The 25,223-nt window shown below is 40.4% G+C and overlaps 2 protein-coding genes across 2 annotated transcripts; one reads left to right on the top strand and one right to left on the bottom strand.

The window, feature by feature from the left end:
• Positions 1–1,588: 1,588 nt before the first annotated feature.
• Positions 1,589–4,897, top strand: LOC149023992 (putative leucine-rich repeat receptor-like protein kinase IMK3). The gene is made up of 2 exons (XM_089144404.1): positions 1,589–3,797; positions 3,887–4,897. The coding sequence occupies exons 1-2, from the start codon at positions 1,835–1,837 to the stop codon at positions 4,522–4,524; spliced, it is 2,601 nt and encodes an 866-aa protein (XP_089000530.1). The 5' UTR covers positions 1,589–1,834; the 3' UTR covers positions 4,525–4,897.
• Positions 4,898–9,167: 4,270 nt separating this feature from the next.
• Positions 9,168–24,738, bottom strand: LOC149023991 (sorting nexin 2A-like). Its single transcript, XM_089144403.1, has 5 exons — positions 23,252–24,738; positions 22,918–23,127; positions 22,314–22,574; positions 13,263–13,349; positions 9,168–9,959 (listed from the first exon to the last, which is right to left on the bottom strand). The coding sequence occupies exons 1-5, from the start codon at positions 24,305–24,307 to the stop codon at positions 9,879–9,881; spliced, it is 1,695 nt and encodes a 564-aa protein (XP_089000529.1). The 5' UTR covers positions 24,308–24,738; the 3' UTR covers positions 9,168–9,878.
• Between the last annotated feature and the right edge of the window lie 485 nt (positions 24,739–25,223).

The raw sequence follows: 25,223 nt of genomic DNA, 5'->3' as shown, positions 1-25,223 counted from the left end.
TTCAACATTGTTTTGCTGTAACACACTGTAATAAAGGTTGTTTTTTTTTCTTTCTTTTCCCCTTCCTTGGTGCAATATTTCAAGACTGGTTTGTTCTTCAATGTATTTATTTAGTCACTCCTCCCTGGTCTACTTGTCCCAGGCCCACTACTGCTAGTACAATGATAAATGCACTTACAGTAGAAGAAAAAGAAGGAAAAAAAGAAAGGAGACGAAGGTCTGTAGTTCAATTAGTTACAGGCCTCAAAACCTAATCAGGATTAGTGGGAGCTAACCCAAGAGCTCTTGGGGGAAATGGCAATGCCTTTTTAAGGAACGACATGCTACTAGATGCATTAGCCAATTGTTTATATCTTCTCTTTCCTATCCCTAACAAGTGTTAAAAAAACAACTCCATGAATCCAATAAAATAAATATTAATAATTAATATAATAATAATAATAATCAAAATAGAAGATTACTAATCCATGAATTTCTCAAGACTTCACCAGAAAAGGACAATGGAACTTGAGAAGAGATGAGATGAGCAAAGTACTAGCTATGAAGGTATTATTGGATAACTTAAATTTGTTTATTTTCATCAAATATACTTTCAATATAAGAGTTCAAGAGTTTGAATCTTCTTAAGATTGGGCTTTTCTTTTTATTTTTGTACAAATGAGCTTTATTAAGGCGTAGGGGATGGAGATATTAATATGCCTCATCGAAAGTAAAACCCATGACCTCTTCACTAAGAAGTGTTGATTTCAACCACTAGAATAGCTCTGAATTGACATCACTCTTTATATATATATAAACTCATCTTTCCGATAGATTGAAAGATTTTGGATACGTTTGCATTAAATAAAGAAGGTCCTTCTCTTTAGTTTGGGTCTCCTAATTGATATCATACCAATACCTAAAACTGAGTTATAAGACTTATTAATCACTATCTTTGAAGGAGATGGGATGGTTGTTATGGATTCATTATCTTAGTGGTGAAAGACCCCAAGTTCAAATTTGGAAACTAAGGTTTTTTTTTTCATAAGAAAAATCATGATATTTATACCCCAAGTGGAATTTGATTTTTCTAGATACCCCAAGTTCAAATTTGGAAATTAAGGTTTTTTTTTCATAAGAAAAAATCATGATATTTGATACCCAAGTGGAATTTGATTTTTCTACCCTTTTTCTGGATGCCTTTATTAAGAAAGGGCAGTTGCAGGACAGTGTCACAGACTCACAAGAACCTACCAACTAACCTGGTTCACCCAGCCTTTCAAAAGGGTCATGTCTTTTTAGTGTTGGTTGGTGCTCATTGCTTCACAAACTTTCAAGGTCATCATCAAATATCATCAAGCAAATCTAAAAGGAAAGGAAATCTAGGCTTTGAAAGGCGATGACGTCATCACTCCACGTAGGACAGCTCCCAGACTTTTCCTTCCAGGCGTTTAATACGGAATGGTGGGCCCCACCGGATATAGCCGTTGGAGACTTGGAGTGACGCTCCCGGAATGAAGAACACGCACTTACTTTTGACTGTTTAAAAAACCCAATTTATAAATACAAACTAGCCGTTACTCTGGGTCTGAACTACTTCATGATCCACCTGATGCTTGTCCCCGATGTTATCTCCCCGAAAAAATTAAGATTCTCTCGCTCCTCTCTGTGATCTTCACATGCTCCATCTGAGCCCTAACTCAGCTCCATCCATCTACAAAACGCTCCGCCTCTAATATCTACCCTGTTTCATTCTTCTCCAGTAGATTTCTCCCTGGTTCTCTAGTAAGTGAAGCTATTCTTTCTCCTCTCTTCTGGGCTTCTACAAATCTGCAACTGTTCTTCAAGAGGGACCATGGATAACCCAGATCAGGTCTTCAGTGGATTTAGTAGATACATATTGGAGTTTTTGCAGCTCCTGAACATTTCTAAAGCTGCCTGTTGTCTGATTTCCAGTAAAAAGGAGAAGTGGAAGATTGAACAATTTCAGCATTTTGGACTGAAGCGCCTGTTCTTGGTGCTTCAACTACTGGCATTAACCTTCCAATCTGTGTCGAGCCAAGCTTGGGATGGGGTCGTTGTTACTCAGGCAGATTACGAAGCTCTCCAAGCCTTCAAACATGAATTAATCGATCCTAAAAGGGTCTTGCGGAGCTGGAATGATAGTGGTTATGGAGCTTGTTCGGGAGGGTGGATTGGGATCAAGTGTGTTAAAGGACAAGTTATATCGATTCAGCTCCCTTGGAAGGGATTGGGTGGTCAAATCTCTGAGAAGATAGGGCAACTTCCAGAACTTCGAAAGCTTAGCCTCCACGACAATAACATCGGAGGTACGATTCCTTCTTCTCTGGGATTCCTCCCTAATCTCAGAGGAGTTTCTCTGTTCAATAATAGACTTGCAGGTTCAATCCCTTCTTCACTTGGTTCCTGCCCTTTGCTTCAGACTCTTGATGTGAGTAACAATTCACTAACTGGAACAATCCCTGCTAGTCTTGCCAATTCTACCAAGCTTTACAGGCTCAACCTCAGCTACAACTCCCTCACAGGTTCGATCCCATCTGCAATCATTGGCTCTCCTTCTTTAACGTTTTTGGCTCTCCAATACAACAATCTCTCTGGTTCTATTCCAGATAACTGGGTAGGAACCCAAGATAACAAAGCTTATCAGCTTCAGCTCTTAACCCTAGATCATAACTCTTTCTCTGGAAGCATTCCTATTTCTTTGAGCAAGATGAGTAAGTTAGAAGAGATTTCTCTGAGTCATAACCAAATAAATGGAACCATACCCAATGAAATAGGGAAGCTTTCAAGACTCCAAATACTTGATTTGTCTACTAATGCTATTCATGGAAACCTTCCGGCTAGTCTCTTCTCCCTCTCCTCTCTTGTTCAGTTGAGTCTCCAGGGCAACCAACTGGACAATCAAATCCCAGAAAACTTGAACAGACTACAGAATCTAACCATTCTCAACTTGAGTAGAAACCGTTTCAATGGCAGCATACCAGAGACCATTGGGAACATTTCCAGCCTCACCCAACTAGATGTATCTCAAAATAGACTCTCACGAGGAATACCAGATTCTCTAGCCAATCTAACCAATTTAAATTCTTTGAATGTCTCCTACAACAACCTCTCTGGTCCTGTTCCTTTTCTCCTATCCGAAAAATTCAACTCTACCTCTTTTGTTGGGAACCTTCAACTTTGTGGGTACAGTGCTTCGACCCCTTGTCCTGTTTCTGCTCCTCCATCTCCATCACCATCACTCCCTGCCTCTAAGCCCAGCCACCGAAAATTAAATACCAAAGACATAATTCTCATAGCCGCAGGAGCTCTCCTGGCGATTTTGCTTGTATTGTGTTGCATCTTGCTGTGCTGTTTGATCCGGAAAAAGGCTGCTTCCAAAGAAACAAATGGTCAAACTGGTGGAACAGCAGCTGCAAGAGGCGAGAAGGGTGGACCTGCTATGGGAACTGAAGTTGAAGCAGGGGGTGAGGCAGGAGGGAAGTTAGTGCATTTCGATGGGCCACTGGTGTTCACTGCGGATGATCTTCTGTGTGCAACAGCTGAGATAATGGGGAAGAGTACTTATGGAACTGCTTACAGGGCAACATTAGAGGATGGGAATCAAGTTGCAGTGAAGCGACTGAGGGAGAAGATCACCAAAGCCCAAAAAGAATTTGAAATTGAAGTCAATGTACTTGGGAAGATTCGACACCCAAATCTTGTCTGTCTCAGAGCTTATTACTTGGGACCCAAAGGAGAAAAGCTTCTTGTGTTTGATTTTATGCCTAAAGGGAGTCTTGCATCTTTTCTTCATGGTAAGTTAAAGTGGCCAAAATATTCACAGTAGTCCATAGATAACCCAATAGCTTTATCTGATTAATTTTAATTGCTTATTTACGTGCAGCTCGAGGACCCGACACACCAATTGATTGGCCAACAAGAATGAACATAGCTATGGGAACAGCAAGAGGCTTGTGTTACCTTCACACCAATGTCAACATGGTGCATGGGAACCTGACCTCAGGAAATATCCTGTTGGATGAGAACGCCAACACCAAAACCATCACTGCCAAGATTGGAGATTATGGTCTCTCTAGGCTCATGACCACCGCTGCCAATTCCAATGTGATTGCTACTTCTGGGGCGCTAGGATACCGTGCACCAGAGCTCTCCAAGCTCAAGAAGGCAAACACAAAGACGGATGTATACAGCCTTGGGGTGATCATATTGGAGCTTCTAACAGGGAAATCTCCAGGGCAGGCGATGAACGGTGTTGATTTGCCTGAGTGGGTAGCATCTGTTGTCAAGGAAGAGTGGACTAACGAGGTCTTTGACCTAGAGCTGATCAGGGATGCTACAACTACAGGTGATGAGTTGCTCAACACCTTGAAACTTGCTCTGCATTGTGTTGATCCTTCACCATCTGCAAGGCCAGAAGTCCAAGAAGTGCTCCAGCAATTGGAAGCAATAAAACCAGATATAGCTGTCAGTACTGCAAGCTCAGGGGATGATGGTGCTGGAGTGCCATCAACAAGTGAATGACTGAACTCAGAACTTGCCATGCATTAAGATAGCAGACTAGGAAGAAGAAAGTAGGAGGAGTAAAGTAGTTCTTGATTCTTTTATTCTTGAAATTTGGGTCCATATGGACCTTGCTGCGTCTGTAAATATGTTATTTCCAGTTTGTCTTTTGAATGGTAGTAATTTTTTGCTTCTATTCCCCTTTTTGTCCTTGTTTTAGAGGTAAAAAGTGAGATATCCATACTAGGAAGGTACTTGTACTTTTTGATGATGTTCTGTCACAGTTAATGAAGAAGGGGAAAAAGAGGGACAGCATTGATGTACTGATTTAAGTTTCAAAAGCAAAAAAATTGGAGTCATCAAGTGACCCGAGTCTGATTTAGTAATGGATTGTCTGATTCCAGTTAACACCCTTACATGGATCAACCAATGAAATTAAACCTGATCTGGGTTGACCTGATTCACCTAAACCGTTAAATTCTAATTTTTTGACCTTGGCATCAAGTGTTATGATTAAAGCATTGTTCTGGAATATTAAAGGCATTCAGAATAGATACATTTCAAAGCAGTGAATTTCAGACACATTTCAAAGCATTCCAATGTCACAGTACTACAGCATAAACAAGTATAATTTGGTTGGCATCATTATGTTATCTATATGAATCCAATTCCTTTTCCTTATTTTTCTCTTCCATTATATCTTTGTCTTGGACTAGAGTGGGTTTTACATCTCAACCTTCTCCTGCTCTTCTTCCAAATGATGGATTAAAATGATTTAGACACAAGCATGAGCTCCTCTCCAGTAGATGTGGGAAATTTTTTACTTGAAGCTTGTAAGGAACAATTTTGTTCCTTTCTAGATTAAGCTGTGACTTCAAATAGGTATTTTATTTCACTCAGCTATGGTCCAAACTTTAAATCTCTTTTTATGAATTGCTATAAACTAGGTGACGCATGAACAGCATCAATATTTTTTTTGAGTGTAAGGGATATGGTCCTTGTGGGATCTTGAATACTCAGATTTGATATGGTCCTTGTTGTGATGATCTCTATCCATATTTGTGTTAGGATAATGTTGGTGATAATGTTCATGGATATAGCAAGACTCTGGACAGTACTTTGGACATATAAGCATGTGGAGTCTATTTACATTACTGCTTACTGGGTGAATTTAGATAAGAATTATCACCCCTGTTAAAGCAGTGTTAAGTGAATGTCCTACAGAGTAATGGTGTATTATACTCACAAGTCTAGGCCCATTCAACACACAACAGTAAATCATGAAACATAAATTCTGGTTTTCATATGGAAATTTGTCAGCTAGACCATGATTTAAATTTATGCTTACTGACTGTTCAGCCGGACCAATTGTATTTCAGTGTTGACCATGGAATTCCAGTGAGGAGATTTGTTCCTGCTACTCACTTTTGGAGTGAAGTCAAGGTAATTGTATATGCTCACTGACCATCGTTTATTAATTCGTAAGATTATATGGCAGCTTCTAAGTTGGAATCTTAAATTTAAATGGAAGAAAGGAGCAAAAATACTGGAAGGAGCATGCCAGGTATCCCATTCACCTAGAAGTAGTTGCAATTCTAGGTAATGAGATTGCAACTGGCCACAAAGCTGCAACTCCAGCTAAGTTCATGAATGATCACAACCCAATGCATCAGAACCCAATGAGTCCAGCATCCCACTGGATGATATTGAGAACTGGGGTTTTTTGGAGAAACCCAGGTGTCCACACCACACGGAGGTACTAGTTGATTCCAAGGAGTGATGGTGACCCTGGACAACCTAGGAAGGAGAGGAAAGGAGCTGAGGAAGTATGCCCTTGAAGGAGATCACCAGTGCTCTTAAAGAGTTAGCCGGGAGGCGTCAAAGGCAAACAAAATGCAGTTCTGTGAGGCAATTAATGCGGTCACGGAGCTTGACTTGGACCCCTGCCTGTGTGCAAAGGAGTTCTTCACATCCCACAGCCAGCTAGAGTTCTCATTGCTTACAGAGAAAAAGGAAGATAGGGCTCATGTGGTCAAGTATTACTTCGATAGGGCTGCTTGAGTACTTTGGACTTCAAGTCCTCTATTTTTGTATGAACAATGGGTTTCTATACTGGGTGAACTGATGATGGGGAACTTTGTAACTTTGGCCTACTTATGTTTGCAATTATGTTATGCTATTAGTTCTATTTTTAGCTCCACTGTTCTGTTATGCTATTTTCAGGTATCTAGTTTTATTTTATACTTTGTTACAGTTCCATCCATCATTAGAACCTTAGTGAGATACCGAAGAGATTGAACTGACCTGATCTAATTGATGTTATTTTGTTTGTTGAGTGATGTACACATCTGGGATCCAGGAATCTGTGGCATATCAATATAGTGCAGAGTTAATGAAGTACATATTTACTGAGAGATGTTTTGAATCGCTAAGTACATCTTATTCTTGTCTTCTCTTCAAATGGGATGTCTTGATTCTCTAAGCACTTCTACAGTTACAATGGTAATTGTGCCTCACTACTGATAGAAAATGTTGCATAATTTGTTTTCAAACTTTGATCTGCAGGTTGTATTTCTTGTTACATTGAATGGATGATTGGGATTTCAGATTAATGGGCTGATGTCATGATGGTTACCTTATCTTTGTTAGAGTTCTTTTCCATTTGGTTTTAGTTTGTCAGTATTAAAGTTTAGCTAGAAATCATTATTTCCCTTGTTAAATACAAGGTTGTAGTCAACAGAAGTTTCAGATTTGAATTAGAAATTTTGGGTCATGGTTAAGATGCAGGCTCAGTAGTCTAAGTGAGCTTGGTTATGCCTTGTCTCAAGTCATGGTTGGAATAGATTGGCTTTTGGTGGATTAGTTCTGGATGGTTTATTGATGTGATCCTTAATTAGAAACCTGTGATAATTACTTGTGGGTTATTTGTTGTTCCAGGTCTTAATCATAAGCCTGCATAGTGAGTATGTTTAGGTAACTAAGGGGAAATTTGTTTAGTTGGGTAAAGAGTCCTACACTGAGTCTTTTTGTTCTTTATAAACAGCTGTGCTCTTCCATGAATTTACTGAGTTTTTGAAAGAAAATTTGAGTATACATGCTGATGTGTGCCTTGCAAACATCTGATTGGTGTTTAGTCCAGCCAGTCATTGCTGCAACCAGGTGCTATTTCTCCTTGAATTCTTCAGCTTATTCTTCTCACTCATCTTCTTCTTCTAGACATTCCAAAGTACTCCTTTCTCTCTCCTTTCAGATCTTACATCCATTTGTTACTTCTGATTATTCCCTGCAGGGTTTGAGTTTCATTGTTGAAATTCCACTTATTTGGAATGCGTTTGCAACATATATAATCAGTTTCTAGATCTCATCATCAACGCCAGCTATTATTTCTCAGATTTGGAGCTTAGATTGAAAATGAATGTATTTGCTTTCTAGTGAGTGATCTGCAAGATTTCTATGTCAAGACATACCCATTATTTCCGCTATACTCAACCAAGAGAACTATGAACGTTTCTGCTTTATTTTTGTGTAATATAGAAAATCACGAAAAGGGTATAGAAAGTGCATGAGGCTCCCACCACTGTGAGGTATGGCCGGGTCATATTGTACACATTGATTAAGTTAATCTCTCTCGCAATATGGTTTTGTTCAGCCCCTATTTTTTATGTCACTTGCTAGTCAGGAGTGATTCAAGTCCTTAGGGGTTCACCTGCATTCAAAATTCTTGGTGAGACCCACTTGGCTGAAATTAATCTAATGTTTACACTTCCACCAGATCTCGTTTCAGAACTCTACTCGAGTTCTTTTTTAAGTTGATGAGTGCCTTCCATTGGGTTTATGGTTGAACCAAACCAAATTTTTCATCCAAACATGGAGTTCCATGACTCTCCTAGAAAAGACCACCATTACTGAATGCTCCTAACAAAACAAGCCACAACCCCTTTAGATTGGTTGAGTAGGGGACTCATTTCTGAAATTTTATTACCAGTTGAGTTTTTTTTCGGTTTATTCCTAGGAACAACAATATATTTGCTTACTTCCTTGCCTGTGGGGTTCGTCGTTTTCAGCTGAACCGTGTTTGGTAGGGTGTTCCACCGATGTTTGTTGTGAGCTATTCTGCTCTTTCCTCCAGTCTCTTCATCTGCCTTTTTTTCAATTAATTACATATCTCAGCTTTTGACAACCCCCCTCCCCAAAAAAAATAAGCGAACCAAAACAAAACCCATTTCCCTTTCAGACGGATTCGGATAGTATCCTATAGGTTTTCGGACAGATTCTGTCGAATTCGGATGATAATCGGATAGTTATTTTCTTAATTAGATTCTTCTAAATGGGCATGAATATAGATTGAATACAAGTTTTCAACAACCTATTAAATATTTATCTTTTTATTTGTGAGGGCTAGGTTTGAAATTTAAGAATTTAACAATTTTGATAGCTATTTTAGTAAAAAATTTAAAAAAATAGTCACATATCATAAGTAAAATTTATAAAAATAAGAATAATAAATCTAAATAATTAACTTAATCGGACAGATAATATTTGGTAAGAAAGGGGTATACCATATCCGCATCCTATTAATAATCGGACGGATTCGGATACCCCTAAACAGATGCAGATGCGAATTCAGAAACGGGTTTCGGTTATCCATTTACACCCCTATTTCCAGGTTCCACCCCGTCCGTCCATCTTCGGCTGAAACAGAAGAGAAGATCAGTGAACCACCTCAATGGTCCGAGCATGTTAGACCATAACGAGACCAACAGTATAATTGATACCTGTCACGAAGCCCCGGGAGCAAGAAAAAAGTATGAAGAGCAACAACGTCAAAGAATCGACAGACATGACAATGAGAACTCTTGCTTGAAAGGGTAGATGTGAATGACCACAGTGACATCAATCTATACGCTTTTCACACATAGAAAATCAAGCCACCGGTAACTGCTAAACGCAAAAAACAGTATGGCATGTTGACACTGTCGATACCACAATGTCTTCCATGGCACAAAGTGACCCCATGCTTCCTATCAGCCTCATTCCATTTAACTTTTGCAAATCATGGTTAGAAATTAACAATGTGAAACAAGCATCCCTTACAGATGAAAAAATGTAAGTGCAACAGTAACCAACACTCTTCCTTTCAGCAAACTGGGGGCAAGGGGAAAAAAGAAAAAAAGAGGAACAAAAACCTTCCAAGATTTCAAAACATTCTACCAAGTGCTCTCATCATTATTGTTAACGTGCTGCTAATTTTCTACTATTGTACAGAAATTGCAATACCACCCACGAAATGGAAGGGAGTGGGAGGAGCGATTGAATAAAAAGAAAGAGGAAAAAATATGTATGGAGAAGCCCAAAACTAAATTTACAATCACACTTCAACTTCTCTCTTGGGCATAGGTGCTGGTTTCTTCAGCAACCTTTTCCCACACATCTGCCATCTTCTCTGCATAACCGACCTGTAGAACAAACACATCGTTGGCATTGTAATGTTACAAGGAAGAAGAAACTCGCCATTAAATTCAAGAAAAATCAAAGTTGATCCTGTGTTCCACAGGACCTCTGTGAAGCAAATACTGATAGAAAGTGAGAGTTTCCAACAGCAGTTAACCTACAAAATATACACCGTCATCACTAGTATTTAGAGAGGAAAAATGGGAGAATTGATACCTAAATGGCATTCTGCAGCTATCAAGTGTAAATAGAATGATCCCAACTCTCCACACATGTCGCAACAACAGTGGTTGTATCTAGACAAGCTCATCCTATTGGATGGAAGATTAAAATATCCCAACAAGGATATCTAACGATTTCTCTTGATATCCACAGTTGCTTGGACTCTAAACACCAAGGAACCAACAAATCTGGATTTTAAACACCAGAACCAATACCCTTAAAAAGGGAACAGATCAAGATACAAAGCTAAAATTGACCGGTCCCTCTACTCTTCCATCAAAGAAGGTTATAAGTAGATGGCTTGGAAATGAAATCTCTAAATAAAATGAAACTTGGAAAACCTATTAGACTAAGGCACTTGGGACACCTAAGAGAAAAGGCCTCATAACTCAAGTTGGGCAGAATTACATTACCAATTAAACCAAACAGAACCAAAGGCCAGGCAACATAAATAAGGGATATAATATATGTCCATCCCTAACACTGATACTAAGCAGCAGGCCTGCATTAATACCTAATGAATTTATGGATTTAGGCACCAGATTCTGCCCGACCAGCGTAGCCAATACAGATTGCTGCTCTAGGAGTAGGGCAGAACTAGGCTAATCCAGCCCATTCCTTCCAGAGGCCAGTTCAGGTCCTGGTTCAAGTCTTCAATACCCTGGTTTAAACCTCACATGGCCTCAAGTTCATCGAGCTTCACAACAACCATGACTATGAAGTCATCTTGCCAAGTCATAGCCCCTCAAACTATTCGAACAGCCACTAGCTCAGTGGCTTGCCAGTTGAAGTGCATGCTCTCACAAGAATCACAACATCAACTCTCCTGGACACATTCCCGCCACATCCCATCCCTCCCCCCCCAACCCAACCCTCTCTTCCTTTGGTAACTGTACTTGGGTTTCTTCCCTTTGGTGCTTTTAATAATGATTATTTATTCATCCTAAAAAAAATATTCAAATGTCACTAGTGACTAGGTTAACAGTTTCTAATTTTAATTTAGGAAGTTTCTATCCCTTGTCAAGCTATAGATAGGCCCTTTCATTGCAACAAAAGGTTAAGCTTCTAGAAAACCTAAAATTGCAGCCCATGTTGCCACTGCTTATAGAATAGTCCATGTTAAACAACCGAGATAGAGAACCAGGGCTGAGATAGCACATCCTCCAACCCCTTTCTTCTTCTATACTCAATTCGTCCTCTTATCCCTTTTTTATGTTCTTATATTCTATGTAGATAGAACAAGAGAAAAGCTAAGAAATCTCTAGCTATTTAATTTTGTCAACACTAATGCAATTTATCTCCCGCTGGTTTTGAGATCAGCTTTTGCATTACCCCGTTGATGAATGTCACTACATATAGCCTACATCTATAACAAATCTAGCCTCTTTGAAGCACATCCAAGAGAATGTAATTTGAACATTTCTATTGTTTATTGAAGCTGTTTTACATGAAATGTATGATCTGATTACTTTTTATGACCAAATTATTTGTACATTGGGGTAGTCCAATCTTAGTTCATTGCAGCGGTTAGAAACTATGGTCCAAAATCAAACTCCAAGTTGGACTCATTTTTACATAAATCCAATAGTGTCATTGAGCTTAAAAGGACCTAAAATAGACTATATACCAAGTGTCAGCCCAATCCCCCGTCAAAAAACCCCCCACTGAAATGGACATTTGAGTTGGCCCCAAAAAAAAGGCACCAACTTACTGAGATTTCACCCCATCTCAGTTCTCTGGGTGGCAAGTTGGCCTTGAGTTTAACTTTTGAACCATGCACAATAAAAGCATCTTACTTTCTATCTGCCTCTACCACAGGTGTTTCTTCTTTTATGTACTACCACCAAACCCAATGTAGGCATATCTATAGTAGGATCACGAGATTAACCTATTTCCCCAAGGCTTACATAGCAAACGCCTTTTTTCATGCTTCAAATTGCAAAATAGACAGATTACACATGATGTGAGCTTGGAATGAGGGCATCAGCCAAGGGCCAATGCTGCCATGATCTTAGTAAACCAGAACTAATAGGGTTCCAGTTGCCAAGGAGGGAGGGGGTTTTGGGGTCTTGAAGGTCACATGGAGACGGGGGCTTCAAAAGAACAATGCAGGTCTAAAGGCAATTGATATTAATTTCACGAAAAACTGATGGTCAGATTTGGTTTCCTGAACTCATAGGGTTAGTCGAACTTATTTAGGAAACTGAAGTCACAGGGGCCTGAAGGGGATGAGGTGTTGTAACTAGGATTGAACACAGGGTTGATAAGCGGGGAAGTTTCCCTGGTTCCAATCTACTCTGGTGATGGAAAGTCAACATTTCACCTAATTCACATCTTCTCTATTCATCCCATAATGGCAGTATAAATAGAGTATACAACTTTGATTTAAAATAGGAATTTATCTAAAAGAAAACCTAATAAAACTAGGCTTACAAGTACTTTAAAACAAAATACAACAATACCATGTATGAAGTGTGGGAACTGATCCCAAAAGGTGTGGGAACCTCCTAGAACAAATCTAACTAAAAGAACTCATCCCCCCTCCCAACCCACCCAAAACTAAGCCAAAGAAACATGGAGGCCCTTAAACACCCTAAATAACAACAAATATGAAAATACTTCTCTGTCCTTGCTAAAATTGGACCAAAGATACATTTAAATGAACCAGATTGAACCAAGTAACAGACCATTCCCGTAGTTGGCCTAGACACAACTTTTAGGCCAATAAATAGGACCATGACCACAAAAATCTAGGGGTCAAAGGTCCAATACCAATATCCTTCAACCCTAGGTTGAGTTTAAAAGAAAACAATCCAATTCAATGCAAGATCTGCATCAACGTGTTCAATAACTATGCAAAGATCTCAATCTTGAGATATCAACCATATTTTGAAGACGAAGTGACAAATAAAGTCAAGCCCAGTGAAATTATACTCTGATAGTTAGCTTTAACATCTTCAGTAAGTATTCATAAAGCCAAGCTATTGTTGCACCCAAACAAGAGCACGTGTTATTATAAGATGTATATATTTTCCCAAACAAATAACAGTCAGCAACTAAAGCCAGCAAAGGATGAAAATAAATACCTGACCAACTACAAACCCTTTCAACATGGCCAAGAAGTCATTGTGTCTTTCTCTGTCCAACCTTTCAAGCTCAGTCCTGTTGTTTTCCTGCCTCATAACCAAGGATTTAAGTAGCAGAAACAGTATTATCATATCAGACGGATGAATTTAATGTAAGCAATCATATAACAACATACCAGGAGACAAAAGAAAAATACATTGAAGATAAGTGTGAAATGGTGAAGAACACATTGATGTGCTTATGAAACATACAGAATACAGTTTTGAAGCATAAAATATCTTAGCATACAATAAATACATTTATATTAAAACTTAGTGGAAGGATTTGAGTCATTTTTAAACAAGTTCTTTGTGCTGTTTTTTTATATTAAACAAGTTCTTCCAACTCTTGTCTGTTATTTAAGCACTTTATATTCCTGTAACGTATTGAAATCTTGAAGATTAGCGTCACTCTTAATATTAGATGCCTTTATTTAACTCATATCCGCAGGGAGGGAGGCGGAAGAGAGTTTCCAAGGCGTTGAGTTAATATCAGTTCTGTATCTCACTCCAGAGTTTCTGTTTGCATATGAAGTGTAACTAACCTCTACCTGACCATATCAATGTACATAAATTCCCCCTAGGGAGGAAAAACAAAAATATTCTCAGTAATTATTGTATCAATACCCTCCAATACCAGTACAAACGGCCGATATGAAAATCTTGTTCGTAGCATGAGCTTTGTCATAAATAATTCAACCAAGGAAGGATTGGTTTCTTTATCCACGTAAATTTTTAAGTATTCCATAAACAAAACATAGAACTTGGAAGGTAACCACTTCCAAGATGTAAGAAGTATGAAAGAGCACCACCTAAATCATCCAAATAGTGGATACACCTGAGCAAAGTCAACACAACCATAATCCAATCCCCACAAGAAACTCTTTCCAGAGATAAAAAGAGGTAACCCTCAAGAAAAAGTGCAGCAAAACTACAACAAAAGAACACGTCAAAACACTGATGTAGACTGAAGTAAACGAGGGACAGTTCTTCTAGGATCTTATGATTCTTATCAAAACCAAACTTATCCTGAGGTTCAAGTTAGGGTTCCACTGTATTAGGGTTCAGGTATGGAAATCCAGGGCAGCAAGGAATTAGGGTTTAAGATAGGTTTTGGGAATTTAGAACAGCAAAGGAATTAGGGTTTACAATAGGGTTTAGGAATTTTGGGCAGTAAAGGAATTAGGGCTTAGACTAGGGTTTGGTTGGTCCAATAGGGCTGAAATTGGGATGGAAGATCACTAGGGTTGGGGAGATGAGTTCCTAAAGTTTGGGACAGATCTGACAAATTAAATTGGCATCGACCTGAATTTGAATTTTGAGTCTCTAGGAAATCCAAAACTCAAGAATAGAAAGACTGGTATGAGAAGGGGAATGGAATGAAGTGCTGACTTATTACTTACCTTTAACACAAACCTTGCAATGGGGTGTGCGGGAGATGGAAAGAAGTGGAGGCAGGTTACAAGCACTGCAGAGGAGAATCCTTCAAATAGAAACCCTAAGTTGCTTACTCGATGACATGGAGGTCCCTTACCAATGATAAGAAGCTCTAATAACCTTGCTCTTAGGCAGCAACACACACTTCATTAATTATATTCTTCAATACGTCCGCTATTGCATACCTTAGAAGTCTTAGTGAAATTAGGACTTATAAAATAACTTTCCTAGTTATACTCAATACTAATCCAAATTCAAAATAGGACTCGTATAACCAAACTTAAAAGGACTCTTTATCATATCCTACACTGACTTAAACATTACTTAAACTGAAATAAAACATAAAAAGACTATTCTACCCTTGTAACTTAAATTGGTAGAATTTACATAATTAGACCAATTAAACTAAAACAAGAACCTATTTCCGTACTTGACCTAACCACTAAACCTATGGACCTATACAGTAGGCCACAACCACATAAACTTGTTGAACAAAGACCCAACACCCATACAGTAGGCTTTCACTGGTACGGTTATCTTGGTCATGTTGTGAATATCTGTAGTACCATCTCCAGCCTTGTTTTCCTTCTCTTCAAAGACTTGAGGCACACACACCATTTCTTTAAGAAAACAATCTTTAACTTTAAAGGCTTGTAGAGGAGCACTCTCAATTACTTCCATCTCTTCCACTGTATTAGACGTGCTTTCTTTGATCTTGTCTACTTCGATTCCTTTAAGAAGATCTTCGAGGTCAAGGGCATGATGGGTGTCACTTGGAAAATTTTGGGTATCAGCTGTCTTCCACTGTTTCTGCTACAAAGATATTGGGCATTTCTTTTTTTGGATGAATAAATAATTAAATTACCAAAGCCAAAAGGGAGCAAACGAAAGGAACAAAACAACAAGGAACAAAATGGGGGGGGGACCCCAATCAAGAGGGGGCAAGAAAGTAGCTGAGAGACTCCAAGAACTAACAATCAGCCTATTTCTAGGAGAATCTACTACAGGGGGGTGGGGGAGAGAACTCAGTCTCGAACAAACATCAAAGTAGATGGCATTCCAAATCATATCTCTTAAACGGGATTTGGAGGACCATCTTTGCATGTTACACTCCCACCAAAGATGGTGAATAGTGGCGGCAAAGACAAGCTTACCCACAAGGTCACAAGCAGTGGTACCAGCAAAGTTTCTCAGGATCCAATTCCATTCATGTGCAAAACCAAAAGAGCGACGTGATCTGGGCCAAATGGATGCAAGGGCACGGGACCAAACAGAGCGGGAAAAATAGAAAAATAGGTGGTTAATATCCTCTGAACTATTCCAACAAATGGTACAGTTATTGGCGGGAATGTGACGGCTAATGAGAAAAGCTTGGGTAGGCAGGGCAAGGCTAAGGGCTCTCCAAAGAGTAAGTGCATGACGAGGGATGTGGCCTTTAAACCAAACAAGAGGGGACCAAGGGATAGGGGGAGAAGGGGTTCTTAGTAGGTTCCAAGCCGATGCAGTAGAAAAGGGGGTAGAGTGGGGGTGCAGCCAAACAATGCGGTCATCAGAGAGGGGGTAGATGGGGGGGAGGGAGCTCCATACCTAAGTGAGACTAGGGTGGGGGGAGGGGGACCAAGATCCAAAGGAGATGAACGTGGAAAGGGGAGCGGTTTTTGGGATACGGGTGTTATAAACGGTTCTAGGGCCAAGAATAGTGTACAAGATACCCATCGGATGCCAGGGGTCTAGCCAAAAAGAAGTGGAGATACCAGAAGAAACACTGACAGAAATGGCAGGGAGAGCCCGATCACGGAGAATCAAGAGCTTCCTCCAAATCCAGGAGGGGGGCGGAACAGTCCAAGTCGAGTCATTCTTGAGGAGATAGGAATAGACCCAGGAAACCCAAATGGAATCATGTCTAGAGGCAATCTTCCAAATGAGTTTCATGAGACAAGCCATATTCATATCATGGATACGACGAAAGCCGAGACCACCCTCACATTTGGGACGACAAATGGATTTCCAGCTAATAGGATGAAGGAAGCGAGGGGTCTCCTAGCCTTTCCAAAGGAAAACACAGAAAATGGACTCAAGAGAATGGATCATAGTTGTCATGGCAACGAGGCGATGCAAGGCAGTTTAGGCTAATTGAGGCGATGAGTCAACGAGGCGCCCTCCGAGGCGCTTTTGAGGCGGTTGAGGCGTTTTAAGTGAAATTTTTAGTGTACATCTCATTCACTCTAAATCTATCATTTCTTATACAATAAAAAAACTAATATCAGACTACCTCAAGTCATCCAACATACTACATACCACACATAATAGGTCCTAAATAAAAAGTTGCGAGAAGAAAGGAAGAGAAGAAGTTGTTTGTCGCTAGCCATTGCTTGTCAGTGTCGTCACGGGAATGGAAGAGAAGAAGAGAGGAAGAGAGAAAGAGATTAGGGATTAGAGTGAGAGTGAGAGTGTGAGACTTGAGTCAAGAACTTATTCTCTTTCGATTTTGTTTGTTTTTATTTTTATTTTAACATTTGATCACATGTAGAGTCATTATACATATGCATATAGGTTCAAAAAATAGATACTTTACAATCGGAATCTAATAAGTATTTCAATATATGCCTTCGATTAGGCATCTTTCTCATGATTTAAAAAAGGAGGGGGAAAAAAGCGGACGCCTTATTGCCTAAAAATAAGGCGACGCCAATTTGAGGCGTTCCGAAGGAGCCCAGACGCCGAGGCGAGGCTTAGGCGACACCTTGACAACTATGGAATGGATGATAGATTTAGGTAGGGAAAAGATACCACACCAGTAGAGATAGGAGGATTGGAGGACAGAGCGGATAAGCACCATTCTCCCAGCAAATGAAAGTAGCTTACTCTTCCAGAGTTGAAGCTCTTTTGAATATGATCGAGCATGGGGGAGCAATGGTGGCGAGTGAACCTACCAGGGATGAGGGGAAGACCAAGATAGGTCACAGGAAAAGAGCCTGGGCTGAAACCAGAATGTGCCAGGAGGGAGACCCTAGAGAAATCAGAGATACCAGAGAAAAAGATGGTGGATTTCTCAAAGTTGACTCTAAGGCCAGAAAGGGATTCGAAGCGGGAGAGAGTCTCGAGGATAGAAGAGATGGAGGAGTGGTCCACCCTAGAGAAAATCATAAGGTCATCAGCAAAGGCGAGGTGGGTGAGCTTAAGAAAACGACATTTGGGAATGGGAGAAATGAGCATCTAATCAGTTTTGGATTGGATAAGACGGGAAAGCACTTCCAACGCTAAAGTGAAGAGATAGGGGAAAGGGGGCATCCTTGACAAATACCAATGCGCGAGGAGAAGAAACCAGCCGGGGAGCCATTGGTGATGACCGAGAAGTGAGGAGTTGAGATTCAAGTCTCGACCCAATGGACAAAAGGGGGGGGGAGCCCATCGCCGAAAGGACTTCACTAATAAAATCCCATCGAATAGAGTCAAAGGCTTTATGAAGATCAACCTTCATAAGAGCATCCGGGGAGTGGCTAGCTCTATCAAAGCCTCAGACATTCTCAGCACATAGGAGGATATTATCAAAGATGCTCCAACCAGCAATGAAGGCCAACTAGTTGGGGCTGACAAGAGAGGGGATAACCAATTTAAGACGATTGGCCAGGATTTTAGAGATGAATTTGTAGATGAGATTACAGAGAGAAATGGGACGAAAATCAGAGAAAGAAGAGGCACCAGGCTTTTTGGGGATAAGACAGAGAAAGGTGTTGTTGATGGTGGAGAGCTGAGACGGGTTAAGGAAGAAGCTGCAAATTGCATGAATAAGGTCGGGCTCGATGAAATCCCAAGTGGCCAGGAAGAATCCCATACTTAAGCCATCAAGACCAGGGGCCTTGTTGGCTTTGTGGGAACGAATGGCAATGTGGATCTCATCGGGGGAAGGGATAGAGCACAGAGATGGGAGAAGAGAGGGGTCGATGAATTTATTAATAATGGAGGGAAGAAAGGACGGGCGAAGGGGGAGGGAGGGGGGAGAGGAGGTTCGAGAAATAGGAGACGACTTCCTCCTTAATACAGGGCGGGTCTGAGATCCAGGCACCACTGCGCGAAAGGAGGCAAGGCAGGGAATTGAAATTGTGGCAGGCTTTAAGAGAGCGATGGAAGAAAGCGGTGTTGGCGTCTCCAAGCTCAAGCCACTTGACACGGGATTTTTTACGAAGAAAACTCTCTTCAAGGGAGACCAGGGAAGAGAGGTGAAGGGAGAGGGCTTTCTCCTCCTCCGCCAAGGACCGGCAAATAGGATCAGACTAAAGTTGGGATTGGACACTAGAGAGGCTCACCCGACACTCGGAGACCCTAGAAGAAATATTACCAAAGGTAGAGGAGTTCCAAGAACGAAGGGCAATTTTAGTGTTTCAGAGTTTTCAAGCAAAAGCCACAAGAGGGAGAGAGTGACAGTGGACAGGTTGGGACCAGGCAGCTATGATAGTGGGAAGGAAAGAAGGATTAGAAATCCACATATCGAAGAATTTGAACGGTTTGGGCCCAAATGAAGGATGGTCAAGTAGTTTGATATGGCAAGGGGAGTGATCTGAAAGAAGAGGGGTGCCATAAAGGGCATGGCTAGCAGGGAAGAGGGAGCCAAGGGTGGTTGACAAGGAATCTATCAATTTTTTAGGCGATGCGAGCGGAACCAGCTCTACGATTATCCCAGGTGAATCGCTGACCGGACCAACGAAAATCAAAGACGTCCGCATCATTAATCCAAGAAGAGAAATTGTCGACAGTCGCAGGGTCAGGGGGTGGACAATTGTCCAGGTAGTTTTTCATCAAAGAAGTCTTCTTGACTACATTAGTACATCTAGAGGTGGACAAATGACTTCATCTTCAATGTGTTGGTGGCTGGTGTCAAGGATAGCAATTCTTTTCTTTTGAGGACAATCTCTGGCATAGTGTCCTCTCAATCATCTAGGCTGCTGCTGTTGATGTGGGTCTCCCTCGTAGTCTGCCCTAGAAGGACTAGCATTTCATGAAGGAAGTGTGGAGATGGGGGCGGGTGTGAATGGTTTGGTGGGTGGTGGATTTCTCTTGTGGTCAGAAGACTCACAACCCTGATTCTGGTATCTCCTCTGGTCATATCCTCCAAAGAAGTAAGACCTTATGTGCTCTTCTAAAGTCAAACTCTTTTGTTTCTAATTTTACTCCCTGTTATGAAGTCTATATTTATGAAAGAACCGAGATTCTGTTAAATCTATTGCGGCAAGCTGAGATTGCTATTGAAGAGGATCAATTTGTTGTTGATATTGTTGTTAACTAACACTCCAGCAGCTCTAGTATCGAGGTTTTTCATTCTGAAAACTTAAAACCATCAATGCCTCCTCCCCAATCAGCTGCTACCTCTTTTGAGAATCACATCAGCAACTTGTTTCTATTTTTGTTTCATACTCCTATCTTTCTATGGTACATTGCTACTGATTAGTTGGTTAGAATGTCTACACTCGGCCACCTAGTAATTCTTAATTTACCTTCTCATTAGGGAACATCTTTGTATCTCAGCATCAGTCCATTAGTTTGGTCTAAGATTTGGTGACCTTAGCCATACCCTTAAAGAGCCTAAAATCATGGATGTTTGAGACCCATCGGGTGGTTATATGTTTCTAACCTGGATTTCCATCCGACCACAGAAAAAACACACACACTTAACCACAGTCTATGTTCTGCAATAATAAGCCCCGTTAGGCTGCCGTTTGGTGTCTCCCTCTGGTTGGGGTTTTCCCAAACCTTTGTTAGATACTATTAAGGAGGTCAAGGGTGTTTACCCCAATTATTACTAGCTGTTAGCAGCTGTTCACATACTGTACAAAGATCAAAAATAGTGTCTAATCTGACTGTATTTAAGATCCAATGATGGGCTTAAGTCTGATGCAAGTCCACAGGCCTCAAAGAGGAGGTCAGCAGCATTTCAATAGTATAAGTCCTTTACATACTTAGCTTTTTAGTCCAACTTAATTTCTTTAGTCTATCTAATTTTCAGTTGAAGGTAACATTATTGTAATTTCTGTCAACTCCAACTCAAGGGCAGAACAGTCATACTAGCTTAATTGTTTTTTCAGTTGTTAACCTTTAAAGCCTCCATGATTTAGAAGAGCTACCTTAAATGTTCAAAAAAAAGGTCCCAAGTCCAGTAGATGACATACACCCATGAGGTTTTCAAGTCCTTCTCCAAGGAGGATTCCCAATGTAAGGCTATTTAGCCATGTATAAATAACACACACACACACACACACACACACACACCCCCCCCCCCCCCCCCCCGCGCCCCCAAGATGAAAAAAAAAATCAATGGGATGAATAGAACGTCTATATCTGCTAATTGCTATTCAGCTTTGTTATTTCTCTGGGAGGATTGTCAGACCTAAGAACAAGATTAAACTCATACTTTGTCCAATAATACTCAGAAGGCCTGAGATCCTTGGTGAGGCATATCAAAGGTAGTTTTACTAAGTTTTGGGTGAGTACCAACACCCAGTATCCAGCTGTGGCTGTGGATGCAGCCTACACTTTTTATCGATTCCACATCCACACTTGAAGACAAGGTCCTACAACAGGCAAGCTTGAAGACCAACACATTCCCACCCCATTTTTGCCCTTTTACTTTTCTCTTCTTTTTTTTTTCTGGAAGTTTAGACTCCCCAGCAAACCCTAAATTCAAAGTCATAAACATTTTCTTTTAAATCTTAAACCCCATTCCACCCAATTTTTACTCTTCTCTTCATCACTATATCATCCATCCGATTACTGTTTCAATCTAAGCCTTAGCCTTAACATCCCATTTGAGATCACCTGAGACACCCCATATACCCTAACTGAATTGCGCTAGCCCTAACCAATATGTCCCATTGAGCTGGTTTTATTACAAGATCTTCATTATTTGGCCTCCTTCAATTGAAGCTACATCAAAGTCACTTGTGACTTGGCTCTACATTAGATAAGAATGAAGGAAGTCAGGGGCACATCTATTCTTTTCACTTTACAGGTTCTAGTTTATGAAAATGTCTGTGCCTGAAATTGAAGGATTCCATCAAGGCTCTGACATTCGGTATCTATTAATGATTAAGCCAGCAGAAAACTTCCTTTCTTCTTTCGAAAGGAAAGCTAACAATTCTTCAGCATGCTCCTTTTTGAGGGTAAAACTAACAATCCTTTTTTACGCGATTACTATACATTATTTACGTACTTAAGACTATCTTAAAGATTGGCAAAATCCAATCAAGCTAGTGGCAGGAAATTATGATTTTTTTTTTCTTAAAAACGATGCATCACCAATAGGGCGCCACTTAGGCGATGCCATGACTACTATGTTATAGACTGGTGATACTCCTAAAGGAATGTAATCGAACTACAACTACCAAAATCCAACATATTAGTAAATTATTAAGTTACTCATCAAATGGTCGTTGTTCACATCATTATCCTAAAAAGGATACTATACAGTAGAAATTCTTCAGAATTCTTAACCATCAATATCCATTTGTCTACAACGAACATGATATGGCTCAGATTTAGACTTATAGATTCCTTATCAAACATGAGAAATATAATCTTTACCTTTATGCGTTCATATTCTTTAACAGCAACAAATTTAGCATCCTCTGTCGCTTTTATTGTTTCTTTCAACTCTTCGATTTTGCGAATTCTAGATTTGTCGCCACCAAATATTTTGGATGATGCAGCTTCAAGTTTTTCAGCTTTTGAATGCAAGGACGAAAGTTCCGAGAGTAGAGTCTGTACTGTTAACAAAGCACTCGAGCGGTCTGAGAACGCACCATGGACAGCCAACATTAATCCAAGATATTCATGTAGGGTATCCTGCAAAATTTGCAATTGCAATGCTTAAGTGTAACATTACCAAATCTAGAAGATCCCTCAACTAAAACTACTTCTTGTGCTAAACATTCAAGATACCAAATGAGAAACAACCAAACAATGCTTGTCTCAGATGATCCACTTTAAAGATGCTTCCCTTTAATGAGAACACAGTTTTAATCCAAGAAAAAAAAGGTACTTAATACTTAAACATGGTTTTTTTTACTCACAATTATGTCATTGTAGTTGTAACCATCCGAAATTTGAGCATCAAGATTATATATTTTGAACATCCCAACGTCTACAATGCCATCACCAAATCGCTAACAAGACAATCATAACTTACCAGATGTTTAACCGTTTGAGCATTTGATACCCGGTAGACTCTGCTAGCTTTGACGGCAGCTGTTGCAAAACGTTTCATATCAGCAGCTCTAACTCTCTGAGAATTGTACACAGCCTGCTCCGTTTCAAATTTAGTTAGCTTGACGAAAGCTAAACCTAATTCTCCCATTGTCTCTGCGATATCCTGCTGAGCTTTGACAAGTGATTCAGCCTGCAAATTTCATTAGTGAAAATATCACGTGAAAATCTGTCTGGGAAGACTACTTAATGGAAAAATATACAATCACTTCTGGTGGTACAATAAACAGGATGAAGGAACAACATAAGTTAATTACCTGCTGCGATGCATTGCTGAGGTTGTGCTCGAGATCCTGAAGCTTCTCTTTCTTTTCTAAGAACTCCTTATCTTCTTCAACCACAGCTGGTTTCGAGCCAACCCAATCGTTAGAGACCGATTGCTTCAATTCCTTAAAGATCCTGAGTAGATCCCTCCCCCCTTTAGCAGGTTGGACTACCTCATGCGGAGCAACGGCATTCGATTCCCCAAACAACTGCTTGGGAAGGTTCACCGCACCATCCAGCATCCTCGAGGCCACGTCTGTAGTCGTGGGCAGAGGAAGCTTTCCCCTGGCCTGCAAGAACACCTTCAGTTCCTCGCTCTTCTTGATCGCCGGATGCGCTGTCAATCTGCAAAGATATTTCTCCAAAGCAAGACGCCTCTGTTCCACAAATTCCTGCTTTTGCATGACCTGACTCTCAACTACGCTCTTATCCGGCCGTGGCGGAATAAAGATCCCTCTGTAGGACTCCGACAACCGATCCGCCAAGGTCACCACATCTCTGAATCGCCTTCGAACACTGAATTCGGTTCCACCAAAGTCCGGCATGTTGGTTTTCGTCGTGATCAGATACGTCACATACGTGTTTCCACCAGGAACTATTGAATTGGAAGTTTCCTGCTCTTTCACAGGATTAGAAACCGAGATCTTCAAATACTCAGAACTCGACGATGCAGACCTCGACAAAATCCCTGATTTAACCGAGTCCGGGGTAAAACTTTCTTCGATGCCGTTTGAATCACCGTCTTCCTCGACCAATGGACTGAATACAACATCTGCGTAAGATGGCTGCGAATTATCAGATAAATTAGGATTTCGAATGTCTCTAACTCGCGGTGAAGGCGAGAGCAAGGGATCATCGCCTGCTGCGACTGCGACCGCGACTGTTGGCGGCGATAAGGGGTGGTGTGAATCACCCAAGGAGGTCATGGTGCTGTGGTAATTGGCGAAAGATTTCCCGTTCGATGGCTCGTCAAGGATGAGACTCTCCATTTCTTCTCGAGACGCGAAAAGATGAGCTTCTTCGTAGCCCTGGTTATCAGAGCCCATCATCTTAATCTTAATTCAGTTGCAAAATCAAACAACTATTGATGCTCAATACCTAAGTCTAAAAGGAATAAACAATCTAAGAGTGGAAAAAGGAAACACAAAATTATTAGTACTGTACAGATTCGTCTTCCATAGCATGAGAAACAAGGGAAGATCAACACAAATAAAGGGTAAATCGACCCGGAAAACTGCAAAAGTTAATGATCGAAGCTTCTTTGCTCCAGAACACTGTTGCCTGTTGCAAGAAGCAATTGAAAAAGAAGACGAAGACGACGAACAACAGAAATTAACACAGAAAGGAAGATTGAATCATGTCTGAAGTATCAGAAAGGCTCAGCGATGAAGCTGCACGTGTGTTTTCGGGCATGAGAAGGCAAGTAAAATGAATCAGAAGGACAACCAACGAACCCCATTTGGAAGTAAACGAAACAAAAGCAAACAGAACCCAGAAAGATAAACTGACAGTTTAGGTTATAATTATGATTAAGTAAATTAAAAAATGGGATTAGTGTAAAACACATAATTAGTGGTTTATTATTGAATCTACGGTCTGAGAAAGATGTGAACGGTGAAATCAATCAGGACCGTTCAAATCTTACTTTTTCTATAAAATCGGGAACCTCGGGTTCCTGATTAGTTGGAACTTGCAAACTTCGTGATGCGCATTCATGTTGAACAACCGGTCCAGTGGACCGCAGATTGAACCGAATCGGTCTAATCCTTAAAACACAACACTCGGTTACCCGATCTAGCGATTCTTGACACGTTTCAGATAAATCCTTTGTGTCAAATCAGCAGTTATCAAATATGGATCCGGATTCACCGGTTTAAGATTTTTGAGATTTATCTGGTCTATTTTTGGCAAAGAAATGGACCATCTATTTCTCTCTAGACGAAGGACATATGTCCCTAATCGCAT

This window comes from Hakea prostrata, chromosome 2 (genome assembly GCF_041222555.1).
Source record: "Hakea prostrata isolate BN-2017 chromosome 2, UWA_Hpros_2, whole genome shotgun sequence".
Lineage (NCBI taxonomy): Eukaryota > Viridiplantae > Streptophyta > Magnoliopsida > Proteales > Proteaceae > Hakea > Hakea prostrata.
This window is presented reverse-complemented; position numbering and strand designations above follow the sequence as displayed.